The sequence below is a fragment of the Brienomyrus brachyistius genome, chromosome 23, assembly GCF_023856365.1.
Source record: "Brienomyrus brachyistius isolate T26 chromosome 23, BBRACH_0.4, whole genome shotgun sequence".
In the NCBI taxonomy this organism is placed as follows: Eukaryota; Metazoa; Chordata; class Actinopteri; order Osteoglossiformes; family Mormyridae; genus Brienomyrus; species Brienomyrus brachyistius.
Genome location: NC_064555.1, coordinates 290,897 through 307,814, shown reverse-complemented (window position 1 = coordinate 307,814; position 16,918 = coordinate 290,897). Strand labels below are relative to the sequence as shown.

The 16,918-nt window shown below is 42.4% G+C and overlaps 2 protein-coding genes across 2 annotated transcripts; both read right to left on the bottom strand.

Moving 5' to 3' along the window:
- Positions 1-3,009: 3,009 nt before the first annotated feature.
- On the bottom strand, positions 3,010-6,043 carry lye (lymphocyte antigen-6, epidermis). Its single transcript, XM_048992618.1, has 3 exons — positions 5,861-6,043; positions 4,359-4,469; positions 3,010-3,901 (listed from the first exon to the last, which is right to left on the bottom strand). Exons 1-3 carry the CDS (start codon positions 5,910-5,912, stop codon positions 3,660-3,662), a joined length of 405 nt encoding a protein of 134 aa, XP_048848575.1. The 5' UTR covers positions 5,913-6,043; the 3' UTR covers positions 3,010-3,659.
- Positions 6,044-8,487: 2,444 nt separating this feature from the next.
- On the bottom strand, positions 8,488-15,424 carry spaca4l (sperm acrosome associated 4 like). The gene is made up of 3 exons (XM_048992619.1): positions 15,257-15,424; positions 9,737-9,853; positions 8,488-9,653 (listed from the first exon to the last, which is right to left on the bottom strand). The coding sequence occupies exons 1-3, from the start codon at positions 15,306-15,308 to the stop codon at positions 9,427-9,429; spliced, it is 396 nt and encodes a 131-aa protein (XP_048848576.1). The 5' UTR covers positions 15,309-15,424; the 3' UTR covers positions 8,488-9,426.
- Between the last annotated feature and the right edge of the window lie 1,494 nt (positions 15,425-16,918).

Here is a 16,918-nt window from a genome sequence, read left to right as displayed (position 1 = left end):
ACAAGCCGCTGTGACACAACGGGTGTAACTTGTGAACGGTGCCATCGTGGGTACGGCCTTCGAAGTGCCCCTACACAGGCCGCCGTGACACAACGGGTGTAACTTGTGAACGGTGCCATCCTGGGTACGGCCTTCGAAGTGCCCCCTACACAGGCCGCCGTGACACAACGGGTGTAACTTGTGAACGGTGCCATCCTGGGTACGGCCTTCGAAGTGCCCCTACACAGGCCGCTGTGACACAACGGGTGTAACTTGTGAACGGTGCCATCCTGGGTACGGCCTTCGAAGTGCCCCCTACAGAGGCCGCTGTGACACAACGGGTGTAACTTGTGAACGGTGCCATCCTGGGTACGGCCTTCGAAGTGCCCCTACACAGGCCGCCGTGACACAACGGGTGTAACTTGTGAACGGTGCCATCGTGGGTACGGCCTTCGAAGTGCCCCCTACACAGGCCGCCGTGACACAACGGGTGTAACTTGTGAACGGTGCCATCCTGGGTACGGCCTTCGAAGTGCCCCCTACACAGGCCGCCGTGACACAACGGGTGTAACTTGTGAACGGTGCCATCGTGGGTACGGCCTTCGAAGTGCCCCTACACAGGCCGCCGTGACACAATGTGTGTAACTTGTGAACGGTGCCATCGAGGGTATGGCCTTCGAAGTGCCCCTACACAGGCCGCTGTGACACAACGGGTGTAACTTGTGAACGGTGCCATCGTGGGTACGGCCTTCGAAGTGCCCCTACACAGGCCGCTGTGACACAACGGGTGTAACTTGTGAACGGTGCCATCGAGGGTACGGCCTTCGAAGTGCCCCTACACAGGCCGCTGTGACACAACGGGTGTAACTTGTGAACGGTGCCATCCTGGGTACGGCCTTCGAAGTGCCCCCTACACAAGCCGCTGTGACACAACGGGTGTAACTTGTGAACGGTGCCATCGTGGGTACGGCCTTCGAAGTGCCCCTACACAGGCCGCCGTGACACAACGGGTGTAACTTGTGAACGGTGCCATCGTGGGTACGGCCTTCGAAGTGCCCCTACACAGGCCGCCGTGACACAACGGGTGTAACTTGTGAACGGTGCCATCCTGGGTACGGCCTTCGAAGTGCCCCCTACACAGGCCGCCGTGACACAACGGGTGTAACTTGTGAACGGTGCCATCGTGGGTACGGCCTTCGAAGTGCCCCCTACAGAGGCCGCCGTGACACAACGGGTGTAACTTGTGAACGGTGCCATCGTGGGTACGGCCTTCGAAGTGCCCCCTACAGAGGCCGCCGTGACACAACGGGTGTAACTTGTGAACGGTGCCATCGTGGGTATGGCCTTCGAAGTGCCCCCTACACAGGCTGCTGTGACACAACGGGTGTAACTTGTGAACGGTGCCATCCTGGGTACGGCCTTCGAAGTGCCCCCTACACAGGCCGCCGTGACACAACGGGTGTAACTTGTGAACGGTGCCATCGTGGGTACGGCCTTCGAAGTGCCCCCTACACAGGCCGCCGTGACACAACGGGTGTAACTTGTGAACGGTGCCATCCTGGGTACGGCCTTCGAAGTGCCCCCTACAGAGGCCGCCGTGACACAACGGGTGTAACTTGTGAACGGTGCCATCGTGGGTACGGCCTTCGAAGTGCCCCCTACACAGGCCGCCGTGACACAACGGGTGTAACTTGTGAACGGTGCCATCCTGGGTACGGCCTTCGAAGTGCCCCTACACAGGCCGCCGTGACACAATGCGTGTAACTTGTGAACGGTGCCATCGTGGGTACGGCCTTCGAAGTGCCCCCTACACAGGCCGCCGTGACACAACGGGTGTAACTTGTGAACGGTGCCATCGTGGGTACGGCCTTCGAAGTGCCCCCTACACAGGCCGCCGTGACACAACGGGTGTAACTTGTGAACGGTGCCATCGTGGGTACGGCCTTCGAAGTGCCCCCTACACAGGCCGCCGTGACACAACGGGTGTAACTTGTGAACGGTGCCATCGTGGGTACGGCCTTCGAAGTGCCCCCTACACAGGCCGCCGTGACACAACGGGTGTAACTTGTGAACGGTGCCATCCTGGGTACGGCCTTCGAAGTGCCCCCTACACAGGCCGCCGTGACACAACGGGTGTAACTTGTGAACGGTGCCATCCTGGGTACGGCCTTCGAAGTGCCCCCTACACAGGCCGCTGTCGAGAAATGACTCCTTGATGGACTTCGGCTTTGACCTTAACCACAGGTAACACCTTGCTTTTAACAAGCAAGTATAAAAAAACAGGCAACTCCACTCTTTCTGTTTCTATAATCTCAGCATGTCCAAGGGGGGGTTGGGCAGCCAGCTGACCTTGAACCCCCAGAGGTTTTTTTCTACCTACTTGGGAGTTGTTGATTCTTCTCCTCCGTTATCGTCTGCCTTTCTTTCTTTCTTTCTTTCATTTATTTGTCTTCCCTGTCCCATGCATTGTTCTGCCTTCATGGTGATGTAATGTACCACAACACACCCATGTAAAGCACCTTGGGGCAAGTCTGTTGTGAAAGGCGCTATATAAAAATAAATTCAATTTAATAGTCTTCAACATTTTTTGACCTATTCATTTCCTTCATATCTCATCATCTCCAGCTCAAATAGACATTCTTACAATGACGCAGATAGTATTCTAGGGAAACTGAAAGTGAATGTCTTTAGAAATTAATATCTTTCACTTATTAAGAATGAATTTTTAGCACATAATTTTAACATAAAAGAAAAATTGAAAGATAAGTTTGAAGGCAGCTTTAAACATGTGGAATGGAAATGTTCATTAACTTTTATGCCTGAAGTTGATTCTATGCAACTTCATGTGAATGATAATACTAAATGTTTTTTAATTGGAGTTTGCTGTTTGATTTCACATCAAAATGATGTTTTTTATGTGTGTGAAGTTTCCCTTGATTTCTTGTGAGAAATTGCAAAAATACTCATTCCTAAATGATGTAATAGCAACCACAGCAAAGATAGGGGTCTTACGAAAAAATACAGAGAATATCGTGATGCATACATTTCAGTTTTATTGTTAAAATTGTCAGAGGTTCAAGGAGTCATTCATTTCTATTCATGTGTATTTTTGATCTTGCACTTTCACTTGAACATAATAAAGCAAAAGGCTTCTCTCAAAAATGTACAGTTATAATTGCAAAGACATATCCATTGACCATGGATGATTTAGATTAGTGTAACTGGACAGTGTGTTTCAGTGGTTGATTAGTTCCAGGTCATGGTGTAGGATGAGATTTCAGATCCCAGAAAATAATAGTAGTTACATTGTATTTTTAAAAAACAATCACATTGGAATCACCGAGTTAGCATTGCATTAAATACCTCTCATCATCTTGTAATTGTATATATTAATATATGATTTAGATGAGTGCTACAAGAATAATTTTGACCTCCATGGAGTGATTTTCCTTCTGAGTGCCTGGTCGTTAGAGACCAGAGACCTGCATGTTAATACAAAACTAGCTGGGTGTGGAACACAGGAGAAATCAGTGACAGTACAACAAGCGTGGGATGCTGCCGTGAATGTTTTTGATAAAGGATTCAGAAACTGGTTTAGGAAGAATAGGTTTGTAGGGTATTTCTTAAACCCCTCCCCCCCATCTTTTGTTTGAACAGTGTGAGTTACAATGAAGCAACATTTAGTGCAACCAGCTATTCCACATGGATGCCACAAGGGCGGCGCCGACTGCAGCGGTTAGGGAGAGCTCAGCAGAGGGGGCCCCATTCAGCGAGACAGGGTTGCATTTCTCTGTGCTGCAGCAGGTCTTCGTCACAGTTACAGTGGCGAAAAACACGGTGGCGTTGAGGGTATTGTTGCAGGAGGGTCCGTCCATGCAGCCCTGGCTATTGAATCCACTGAAGCCGGAGATACCTGAGAATGCTAAGAGGAACACAGAAAAACAGTGTGGTTAGTTAATCTGTAGCAGATCATCTATGGAAAATGGATATTCTTTTTGTTTGTTGTACTGAGTTTGCAAAACCCTTTGTTTGAAGCACGAGTGAATTCAAAAACCATCCGACAGTATACATCACTACTGTTGTATCCTATGAGAAAATGTTTTCCATTCCTCCCGGGGTTGGGATTTCACCTTAACCCCAATTCCTCAAGGGGTTGGGATTTCACCTTAACCCCCGATTCCTCCTGGTGTTGTCTAACCCTGCTTTTACGAAAAATGTATGCTGCTCTGTCTCTGTTAAATAACATACTGTACATGTAAATTTAGTCTTGTACTGCTGTAATGCTACATGACACAAAATGTAATCTTCTTGTGCAACACGAACGTAACATGCATAGGTTTGCGTGTCTATGTGAGGCGACGGGTGTTAATTTGACTCACTTGCTGTACCGGTGTAGCAATATGGTTGGTTTGGTGCGCATGTCGTTGTGGAAGGCAAGAAACATTTCCCAAAAAGACCCACCGTACACGAGTTACATGTCAGGGACTCCGCTGAGAGAGCAAGAAAGAATGACGTCATTATTTATAGCACTCAAACTTTTTGTAACACTTTACAGCACATTTAACGAGCACATTGCGGACAACAGAAATGATCAGTAATACACTGCAAATAACAGGAAGCAGAATTTATAAACCATAAGTCTGTAAAGTCTGTTTAAGTCTGTTAAAGTCTAGAATTTGCCTGAAAAAAATCCAATGCTACAGGGAACGAATTACTCATACAACATCCACATACAATACTTTAATGTCAAATGCATGTCTTTCACTGTTTTATATAAGAAAGCATAGTTATAACATTTTAATTTAAGAATAAATATGAAAAAGATCAGGTATGTATCTCTCTCCCGTTTTCTCTATTTTTGCCATGCATGCAATGCACACACACTACTGTGTAATCGTCTCGGTCGTCAGCAGCTCGACCCCAATGTGGCGGGCTTTTCCCAGGGCTTGCTAATGATTTTGCGAGTCACTTCAAAGTCCTCAAAGAACGAGTTCACCCTGCGTGAACTGACGCTGCACACACAGAGCCTTTGTTATTCTATAAACAACAGCCGGCATTTCGAATTGGCCTTTTCATATTCGCCTCACTATTTAAACTATTTCGGGCTAAAATATGGTCTTAACTGTGACTTACGATAGCGCACCACGTAATATCACTCTAAGTGACAAGCTTGTTCCAGTGTCAAGTTGCACAATTAATCGATCAATAAGTAGGCTTCCGTGATTAATGCCTTCGGAACATAGTCCTTGCCTTGTTACCTGGAAGTGACTCGACTGTTCGGAGCATCTCTGTCCTAGTATAACTAATTACCCGCGGCGAGTCACTTCGGAAATCTTTTTTAATAACTGCTATTATTGCTGTGATTGGACATCAGTGTCTTTACTACAGACAGTTCCACTTAAAATAGAAAGCGGAAATAAATCTGATCCATCACTTTGCATGTCGTGTTCACTTGATATCTCAAACTTCCTTTCACTCAAACCAACACGTACATATTTTAGAAATATTAAGTATTAAATATTTCCTTTTCTGCAAAAGCATAGCATATGGAGTATTTAATCATTTTACCAGACGCAATCATATTGCAGTTAGCAAAAGTGTACAATTGTTATGTCGTTTAATAGTATTTAAAAAGATTACCGGCCCTATTGACAGTTAGGCTACTTAACAGCACAATGCTTTCTAAAAACTTTAATGAACGAAAGTAAGCACGGACTGAAAGAAGAAGCTGTGTTACGGAGAGGTTTTCTTAATATTGGATCAGATAACTATTCGATCTCAATCAGTTTAGCGGGCAAAACGACGAGTGATTAAGGACACCAAGATGCGTAAATGACCAGTTGTAAAATTCCCACCAATAGAACAGAAGAGGTTAACTTACCAAAAATAAAGCAAAGAGTCACTGCAAAGAGTCCCAACATAATTTTGTTCATCTTGGTTTAGAGTTGGCAATTTTTTTCTATAGAGAAAAATAAAAATGAAATAGTGATTTAAAAGAAATCACGCAGCTCCGTCCAATGCTGAACTTGGTTAAGTGGAGAGATAGACATCCAAAGTATAACGTCGTTATATAGGACGGGTGGGAGGGGCGTAAAATTGCGCAATACGCATCTGTAAAGGTTAGATTAACAGGTTGGAGTCAGAACTGATTGAATGAGCAACAATGATGGGGGAGGGGGTTCAGAAATGTAAAATATGTAACTAGAATAAAATAGGAGTCTATAACTGTGCACTACTCCTTCTGGTTTAAAATTAATGTACAATCAGACATAACAACGCAACAGATTAACACTGATGTTTTACCGCGGGACGTGCGTGGGGTTGGGGGCACCTGAGCACTTCGCTTGCCCTTTTGCTCAACCGAAAGTATCGCCCTTTTGAGGTCCTGTGTGCCCCTTTTCACCCACGGTCACGCATAATCTACCAAGGGGGTTCGAACCCCCCACCCCCTCCCCGCGACAAGTCTCTGTACAGCCCAGCTGTTAGCTTACATTGAGTTTGGACGCTTGCAGAAACGACATCTGCCCATGTTACATTTTGTAACTTAAAGTGTAATATCAGTTTAATTTACATTCGGTGTAGTGCCCCTCGAGCTTGCCTGTGTCCATTAACACAATTAATGTAATTACACTCATTCCACAAATATAATTTAAGTAACCATAATTATGTTTTGTATTAAATGAGATGAATGAAGTAGGAAATAACCAATTAGTTAAACCGGTTCTGCCGCGGGAACGTGCAGTTGCGTGCGAGAACCATGGCGAGGAAATGAAACCCAAAACCTTTTTCGAGATACGTAATCTCTGGCAGTCCTGCGGGGGACCCGTCAAATTTTTAATTTGATAAACTAAAACACTGCCAGAAGTTACAAAAATTAAACAACACATAACTACGACAGCAGTGTCATATGACCTTCTTTTGTTCCTTGGTCTTCCCCTTTGCCTATTTTTGTATTATTCTGTCTTAATGATGCTGTAACGTATCACAGCACACCCATCTAGTGCACTGTGGGGCCACTCTGTTGTGAAAGGTGCTGCGTAAAGGTAAATTGAATTGAGTTGAATTGAATCACAAACGACATATTATTTCCAGGCAGACATTAAAAAGTCTATTAAAACAGTTTTATTTTAAGCACGTTTAAATGCCACTATTCTTAGGGTTTAATGATGGCACCATGGCCCACAAAAATAATCACCCAAAGATTCTAAAAAAGAGCAATTAAAACACAAGTGACTTGTAGAGTTTTACCATGGTTACCCACTTGTGGCCCCCACTGAAAGTTTTCAACATGCCCATCAAGTTTGTTCTGATGCAGATGCCGAATGGGTGACCAAACAAGCTAAAACAATTCATTCCAATGACCCCCAAATTCCATTTGGTCTCAGTGAGGTGTGTCAGGGCTGGGATGCACGCAGCTTGCTAAATCAACTTCCCATCCAAAGATGCTGCCTTGTGCAATCGCCTTGGTATCGATCTGGCCTTCATTCATATCAGGCCCATAGCCGGACCTGAGGAGAATCTCCCTCCGTGGATTTTGCCAACCAGGGGTGGGGTTAAAACCCATAACTCTACTACCTGTCTATGTGACTGATTTGCGCTGACACCTCCTGACATATGTAACAAGCTACGACTGTAAATCAAAAATAATTTTGAAAAATGAATCATCACTATGTGATATAACCTGCTGGTGTGAAAGTGTGAACGACTTACTTGAATATTAGTACTAGAGCTGCCGTGATTAGTCGATATAGTCGATGTAGTCAATGTAGTCGATATAGTCGATATAGTCGATGTAGTCGATGTAGTCAATGTAGTTGATGTAGTCGATGCAGTCGCTATAGTCGATGTAGTCGATATAGTCGATGTAGTCAATGCAGTTGATGTAGTCGATGCAGTCGATATAGTCGATGTAGTCGATGTAGTCGAAGTAGTCAATGTAGTCGAAGTAGTCGATGCAGATGCTGAAAACGCGTCGACATCAACATTTTAATACGATGCATCTTTTTCTAAACTGTTCTAATGAAAGTATCTTTATGATTTCTAAAACACTTCAGTTCATTATAACAAATGTTATCTCTTCAGTATCAGTGCTTAATTATGGGAGCAGTTTAGAAAACAAAAAGGTGGTTTGTACACTGTGCTAATGTGTAGCTGTGTGCCTGTTGTTACCCTCTCCAGGCAACAGCATTAGATTTGCAATCCTGGAAACTAGATGGGTCATTTCAATGGTGACTGATATACGTCGTTACGAAAAATGATTTGCAGCTAAACTGGTTTGTCAAAAACTACACGTACTGAGTACTGGCGCGTTTCTGGCAGCTTGGACTTTTTGCACATTCCATTCCAAGCACCTCATGGTGGGAATTTCTTGAGACACATGGAACGGAAGTGAGTGGGAGTTACATATTGAACTTCCCGCAAAAAACATAAAAATACACAAACGCTCCGCAAGTTTTGATTTCTAGTGGTTGGGATTAACAGGCAGAAGGGAAAAATGGAAAAGCCACATTTTTGGGTCATTGTTAAGTCTTTATTTTGACAACTGAGCAAACTGACATTAGGAAACTACACATCTTCCCATTTGATTAAAATCAGTTAAAATGTCAAACACAGGAAGCAGTTGCATGAGTCAATCAATCCATGTTCAACAAACTCCTTAAGCTGAAATTGCCCCAGAAAAAACCTTCCCAAATGTGTTAAATTCCTGAAGACCCATCTACAACCACTCCCATACACTTACATAAACTTTCAACAAAGACAGAATAGGCGTAGTACTGTATTCTTTTGCCAAGATAGAGATGGTGACGAATACATACATTTTAGTTGAAAATCATTTGTTAAGTGTTTAAAGGTTAAATTAAATGCAGTATAAATTTAACATTAAATTCCCTGAAATTACACTTTCCATAAGTCTACCATAGCCTACATTTCTTGTGGTCACATGAACACCACAAAACTTTGGTTCCATTCGCGCAGGGCTTGTTTTCCGAACTTGTGGTGGTGAAAGTCAGCGCAGTATTGCAAGGCTTACATATGCAACCCTACATGATCCTGACTGGTTCCGAGAGACCAGAAGCGGAACCAAGCATGATGGTTGATGGTCTTTTATATATTGAGTGTAAGACACCTTTTCAGGTACAGTCAGTGTAAGAGAACATATACACCATTGGTCTGTAAACTTTCAGATGACTGGATTTGGCACAAAACTAACCAATAAAGGGTCAGTTCTTAACCTAAATGTGTACATGGTCAATGAATGTAGCTGCTAAGTTATTGTGTGTCCGTTGTTATATAACCAGTTGTGCATTTTTGGAAGGTAAACTGAGAAGACAGTGTAATCCTATGGATGATTTGACGAGCCAGACAGGGTGGTGGGTGGGTGTGTGTGTGTGGGGGGGGGGGTGTGGGGGGGGGGGTGTGGGGGGGGGACGGAACAAATACACAAGCTTAGACTAAAGCCCCAGTGATCATGGCTCCAGTCAGCGTAAGCAGTGTGATGGAGAGGAGGCTGCCATAAGCCCCCCGGGGGGCCAGGTTGCACAGGTTCGTCGAGCAGCAGGTCTTAGTCATCTTGTATATTGTACTATTACTATTGGAACCAAACGCCACATCGGACGTCTGATTACAGCTGCTCACTGCGAGACACCCCTTCATGTTGATTTTCATGAATAATGCTGGAGAGAGACACAAAAAAAACAAGTTTATTGAAGGTCGTGGGAGGTGATGTCATAGAAAACAAACCCTCCCATTCCCTTACCTGCTGTCCCCACGCCGTTGAAGCACTGGTCGGTAAGGCCTGAGCAAGTGGTTGTAGTGGTAATACAAGCACCAAAAAATCCAATATCACATTTGTAACACTGCAGTTGGGCTTGGGCTGAATTGGAGAAAAACAAAATGTTACAACAACCAGAAATGCCTCACCTTTCCTAACCCAAATACAAGAACATGCCTGTGTTTCTAAAACTCTAGACGATTCCTGAACGTTGCACTATCCAAGTTAACCAGTTAAAAATTGTTCATATTATGCTTTGGCATACATTTGCGTGGCTTAAATGTCCTTCGAGAGTAAGAAAGCTGGGGAAGTCTTGATGTGACGCTTATGCTTTAAGAGCCAACAAAAGACCCTGGGATGATGGACTGAGCACAAAGCTGCTAATTAGACAGGTGGGAGGGTGACATTCCACTGAGACTCAACAGGGGAGTCATAGCAAGAGTCACCCGGCACGTTTTGGCCAATCCCTCAACCAGTACAGGCTTGCAGCTGGAGCCCATCCTAAATAACACAAAGCCAGGGGACACCTAGAATGGAATACTAGCCCACTGAAATACACACACATATATATACACAATGGGCTACTAAGAGATGCCAGTTCACCCAGTGGATCACAGGTTGTTGGACTGTGGAGTAAAAATGTTGAGGACAAACACGCAAACTCTACATGGACTATAAGACAAGATTCGAACCCCCGTGAATACAGGGGTGTTCAGCCTGCAGTGCAGCCCACAGGGGTGTTCAGCCTGCAGTGCAGCCCACAGGGGTGTTCAGCCTGCAGTGCAGCCCACAGGGGTGTTCAGCCTGCAGTGCAGCCCACAGGGGTGTTCAGCCTGCAGTGCAGCCCACGGAAGCTTCAGATCACAGAGACACACAACAGCTTTCTGCTTTTGACAGATTCTTCTGACAGTAAATAGATATTACTCCCGAAATCTGTTATGTAAAAGCATGAGCAGGTGTAACAAAGAAACACATTGTAATCTCCTATGTGATCATGATCTCAAGCCCAGGAGCCAAACAGCAAACTCCAAGGCCGCACTGATAAACACAGCAATGTGTCTTCGCATATCCTGAAAAACGCCTTTACAGATACATTCCTTTAATGAAGCGCTGGTTTCAGTCACGCGCTTCACTCTGGAAACCCTGTAACCGTAAACAAAGACACCTGTCATCTGACTTAGCACAATGGGACAAATAAAAATAATTCCCTGTAGCGATTCTGTCTGTTTCATCAGCAACAAGCTGCACTAATAGCTGTAAATGAATAAAAATTAATCTGAAAAACATTTTCAAAGTTAAATTCTTCAAGCTTGAAGAAATAACTAGCTGGCTAAAGTATTACATCAGGGTGAAGGCCAAGTTTAACAAATAGTTAACCTTGTTGGCCAGTGAGATCTTAGAGGAAGCTTCCAGACTAATCAAATGCCATTTACAAGAAATAACGCATGTAAATTTCCTCAAGTTCTTTTTACCCTCCAGTAAAAGAACGCAGTCCAACCAGTACTTTTCCAAAACATCATGGAACCCATACACAAAGGGTAAAAAGTCATGCAAGATGAGCTTTAAAAAAATATATATAAATAAATAAAAAAATCTTGATACTACAGTCACAAGGTTCTTGTGGGACTGCCTACTGCTGACAGAGGAACAGCAACATCGTCCGTCAGAGAAAAAGATGTAGAAGAGCCTGATGCAAACAAGAGGCAGGGTGCGCCTCAGGCCTGTAACCATCCACTCTCACAAAACATGTTTTGGCTCTGAAGACCCATGAAGATTACAGCCCTCTAATCACATAAGAATGCCCCCAAACAGGTGCTGTGACACTGCAGTGCGTTAGATTTGAACTTTCACGGCTGTTTAAGGTTGCCTAAAAGACTAAGACTTCTTACTTCAGTAACAGAGCTCTTCGTGATTCATGTGTCCCTTTTCAAAACCAATTAGGATGCCAAACCTGTCCCAAAAGACATCTGGGCAGTCTGTGGATTTACTCTTTTATATATCAGAGGGTTGTCAGTTCAAATCCCATGGTCGACAGTGTGATTTCACCATTGAGCCCTTAACCCCCAATAGCTTCAACAATTGTATCTCGCTCTTGATAAACTCTGCTAAATAAATGATAAAATGTAAGTATCTCTTTTTATACTTAAACACTGAACCCCTTTCACGTTCACCTGCCTAGCTGATGCCTCTAAAGTGACTCATAAAAGCCACTTAGGGATTCTCAGAGCATTATTCCCCTAGAAACAATAATCTTGGCTATTAAAGCAAAGCCCCACCTACAGCTGCAGGGTTGGATCCACATCCCATAATAACCATTTATTCAGCCTGTATGTTTACGGACAAAAAAAAAATACTACGGACATTGTGAACTAATTTCAGTCTAAAATTGGCCGCTGAATATTGTGTATAGGATTAGTATTCCATTCGGTTACTTGGTTGTAAATGAAATTTAGATCTTCACAAGGCAGCATCGCGGTTTTTCGAATTAGTCGGGAAAACCAACTACGCCTGTCGACGGCCTGGTGCCGCACAGGCGGCGCTGCTTCAGAATGTAGGGTTGTCTGTTCTAGAAAGTGTACAAACCCCAAATTAACGGTTCCCATTTTGGGGAGAACCCCCTACTTGCTGTGTATGTTTTAGAAAACATATCAGAAGATAGAAAACATTTAATTCAAATATTAAGCAATGTGTTTTGACCGAACAGAACAAAAACAGCGATAGACGATGCATGGTACTTATATCTATTTAAGATTACAAAACCTTGTACTACGTCACTGTACAATTTTCTAACCTGATGGGTGATTCATTTTCGACAACCGTAAACGTATAGCTTAAATCACAGTAGTAAATCAATGCACAATTATAAACTTTATTTTCAACAAACATGGCGTAACGATAACTATAAAAGCGAAGAAAATGCTGCTAAATCACTTGAATAACAATGCTTTAGACCTGGGAGGCTTAGACTATGAACTGTAGGCAGTGATTAAATACCGAAATGATTTACTCATACGATGGAGCCCAGTCATACTTCACACCCCTGTTCTATGTCCCATTTTAATAAACGGTTTTACCCATGATGTAGCTGTAAAGCCATATTAAACATCGAAAAATGAATATTGCTCAGCTTGGACTGTGTCCGCTTATACCACGGTTATTATTAGGTGTATTTCGACACAAAGAAAACGTTTAACAATCGTGGGTTTGGCGGTTCACACCGTTACGACGGCAGCCTACGGTATTTCACCCAACATCGTTATTTCGGTATTTTGAAATATTTAATCGCCGTCTGCTTTTTATTAGAAATTGTTTCTGGTACTGCGTCTAAACGCAAGGCCGGGGAGGTGGAAGAACTGTTTTTAGGGCCAACACTGCCCCCTTGCGCTGAAGCAGGACGCTAGCGTCTGTCTGTCAACGATGACGTTAAAATATCATGCCGGAATAATAATCCATCCATCCATCCATCCATCAATTTTTCAACCGGTTTACCCGTTTGGGTCGCGGGGGGTGCAGAGCCTATCCCGGAAACTACGGGCACGAGCTTGGAGACATGGGGAGAACATGAAAACCCCACACACAAGTAACCCAGGCGGAGACGGGAACCCGGGTCCCGAAGGTGTGCGACAAGAGTGCTACCCACCATACCACCATGCGCTAATAATATTATTGAATATTAATAATAATCTTTAATAATATTTACATAGAAGGTTTTGCACACAATTCTAAGTGTAAATAATTCTAATGTACCAGTAACTCAATATTATTTAGGGGGGAAAATGTAGCCTATATAGTGTAGCCTGTATCGACAACTTTTTTGTATTACAAAGCTATTAAGTGACAACGTAACCACTGTACATTACTGACCTCTGGTGGCGATTTTCAAAAAGATTACATTAATGCCAACAATATTAAATGTTTAATAATCACTTTACTGGACAACAGTGGGATCTAGGAAACGTTCAAAATGCTTTATATTTTAATGTCATCGGACAGGTACGCAAACAATGACAGATTTCACAGAATAGCAATTATGTACTTATTGCATGATGAACAACTATTGTGTAAACATGTTTAAATAGCGTTGAAAGTTAAGTGTGTACTGACAGCTGACTTCTGAATGAATTTTGTCATCTATTATTAATTGTAAGAGTAATATTTGTTTTATGCTCTATAAATTCAATGTCACAGAAGAACACACCCCAGTGTTTAACAAAAGATTAATATGAACAATTCTCAGCAACAGCAGGTTTAACGCGTCATCAAAATGATAGAAAACCATATTTATTCCTCCATCCATCTCGCACAACCGATTATTGAAATACCGTCTTACGTAGGTCCACCATTTAGTGAAATGCCTGAGCGCATTCCGCAATTCATAGGCAGCCAACCAAAACGGTAACAGTATTTTTAGCAAAATAGTCAAGCCAATAATTGCTTCAGAGCATGCACAATAAAATACTTACAAACTATGACTATCATATTCCTCAGCCTATATTTTTAATTTTTAGCAATAGCGAGAGGGATGTCTGATCAATAATATTTAGCAAACAAATACTGCCATCCATCTATGCAAACAACTGTAACCATCAAGGGCGTAGGTTTGGTTGCATCATTGGTAGGGACCAAGTCAGCCTCAAACGCTAAACACACGTTACTCCGACAATACTGGTAGGGACGTATGTCCCTAACCCTAAATCTACGTCCTAGGTAACCTGTGCCTTTCTGCAGCTGGCTACTATGAGAAATAACGCTGCAATTTTTCTCTTGTAAATGCACAGAAAAGGTTTTACCGACAGTCCCCCTCCAAGTCTGAGCAGGATAGAAACGCAAATAAGGCAAGTGAAGGATATTCGATAACTTGGTTATTTTATTCTACATTTCTCTACCCTATTCTAGGAAGTTCAGTGGACTTTTGAACGTTTGTTGAATTAACTAAGATTCGTCGCAGCTGTATTTTGTTAAAGGTTAACAAGGGATAAGGGATTCCTCAAGCTGAGTGTAGATTCTAAGAATACAAGTGCGACCCTGTATTGGATATGCGAATCAGCAGTTAATTGGTACTGGGAAGGGTTAAACACGTTTTGATTAAGAACGATGTCGCTATTTATTCAAGAACTAGATTGTATATTTGTAATCCTATTACAAATATAAATACTATATATATATATATATATATATATATATATATATATATATATATATATATATATATATATATATATATATATAGAGAGAGAGAGAGAGAGAGTATATTAAGCGTACCACTATTAGGCTGCATTATAAACATACATAGCAGTAACTTTCGTTAATATTAAGAATAGAATTAATTAAGTGGAAGTGAAAATTCATGTAATCGCGGTCGCCATTCTGTATAGAATCCTGTCTACAGAATAATTAACGGGAAGTAACTAACTGTCCACAATGGTATTAAAATGCACAAAATAGGTGCTGTATAGATTTTTCTATATATCTGCGAAAACAACCAGGACATATATGTCAACATACCAACTGCGAAAACCAGTCCAAGGGCAAAAACGCCGCAAAGAATTCTGTTCATTTTTGAAGAAATGTTTCAAAAGTTGAGAAGAACAACCAGGTTTATCTGCTGTCACTCCTTTCGTTTCGTGCAGAACCGTTACTCTCCAGCTTTCGAACGAACAGGCGCAGCTCGGAGCTGCTTTTATATGATTCCCCACCCAAACCACAATGCCACCGCTATCCAATGGAGCTGAGTGGAAACGAGGAAGAGGGCACCCTCTTCCCACCCCGCGAATCCACCCAGAGCAATCTGTTTGGGAGAAACTGGTAATGTAGCCTGTTTTGAGAGTTTTTTTCTTGACATAATATACTTATTGTTGATGTTTAAGTGAATTATAGGCGAAAACATCCACCAAATTCGGAGGAAAACGCAAGAAAAAAGTAAATCGTATAGATGAAAACATCTCCCGAATCCTCTGCACTTATTTTCAAGTCTTCTTATTTTTAGCTTTAAAAAAACTTGTCCTATTTAAAAAAGTGTCCCATATAAGTTCATATCCGATATAAGCACTATGAATCCAAAATGATCTTTTCCACTTTACAAAAAAAAGAGTTTACGGACGTTATTTAACAAATTTATGAATTCACCAAAATAGATTAACTAAAACTAAATGCGTAAAATAATTAGTAAAAAAAAAAACAATTAAATTGCATTAAACGAAAATTATTTTGCATTCGTTAGTTTCGTTCTTGTTTCTTGTTAAATTGGGTAGTCAAATGTTGCTTTGGTTGTGGGCTCTTGGAAGTACGTATATATAAGCTATGAAGTTTAAACTTAAGAATGTTTAAAGGTTTGGCCTTATGTTTATATAATATGTCCCCCTCTCCCCAGTACGGACAGCATCCTTGAGTCTTGCTAGTATTTAAGCAGACAGTACTAACAGTGAAGGTTGTATATTTGACGGTGTATTTCCCAAATTTGCAAGCGTTAACAAATTCACGTTACGCCCTGTGGTAACGTGCAGCTTTCAACGCGAGGGCGCCTGCGCGCCTCTCTGGAATGAGAATCAGATTATTTATGAACCTGAAACGCTTTCCTACATGTTTATTTGTTGCTTAAATATTTCCTGACAACGGCAAAACACGACTAAGACGACATAAAGCAACAATAATATTTAATATCGCCATTCCTTCTCATGCCCTAGACAGTAGGTTTGTTTAATAGATGAACCTGGGTGTGGCTGAAATATGCTCAATTGTGTATCACAGGGCACTTATCACACTGAATAATTAAATTTATATATGTACAAAATACAGCCACTCAATATGGACACGTAGCCCTTCTTGTGATTGTAAAACACTCATTTTCAGTTGAAAATATTAGACGCACTGTAAAATAAAAAGTAAGCAAGCAAAATTAACGTTTCACCTACACGATTCTGAATCACTACGTGTACACACCCGACAACTGCAAACGAAGGTCATAAAACTGGCTTCTGAAGGGAGGACTGAATCACAGTTTTAGAGGGCAGGGGAACAGAACTGCATTCTCTGGGTGAACTGCGTGGCATGTCTGATCTTGTCATCCACAACTTTGGTTACAGATTTGTTCTCCATTTAGAGCAATCTTGTTTTGAACAAAAAGAACTTCATCTTATTGTTCTGTCAAGCAGTAATGGTCATAATACG

Coding starts and splice junctions, on each gene's coding strand:
- lye (XM_048992618.1), bottom strand. CDS start 5,912: ATGAACAAAATTATGTTGGGACTCTTTGCAGTGACTCTTTGCTTTATT. Junction 4,470..5,860: donor GACTCTTTGCTTTATTTTTG/GTAAGTTAACCT, acceptor TTGCTCTCTCAG/CGGAGTCCCTGACATGTAAC. Junction 3,902..4,358: donor TTGCTACACCGGTACAGCAA/GTGAGTCAAATT, acceptor TGTTCCTCTTAG/CATTCTCAGGTATCTCCGGC.
- spaca4l (XM_048992619.1), bottom strand. CDS start 15,308: ATGAACAGAATTCTTTGCGGCGTTTTTGCCCTTGGACTGGTTTTCGCA. Junction 9,854..15,256: donor TGGACTGGTTTTCGCAGTTG/GTATGTTGACAT, acceptor TCTCCAATTCAG/CCCAAGCCCAACTGCAGTGT. Junction 9,654..9,736: donor CAACGGCGTGGGGACAGCAG/GTAAGGGAATGG, acceptor GTCTCTCTCCAG/CATTATTCATGAAAATCAAC.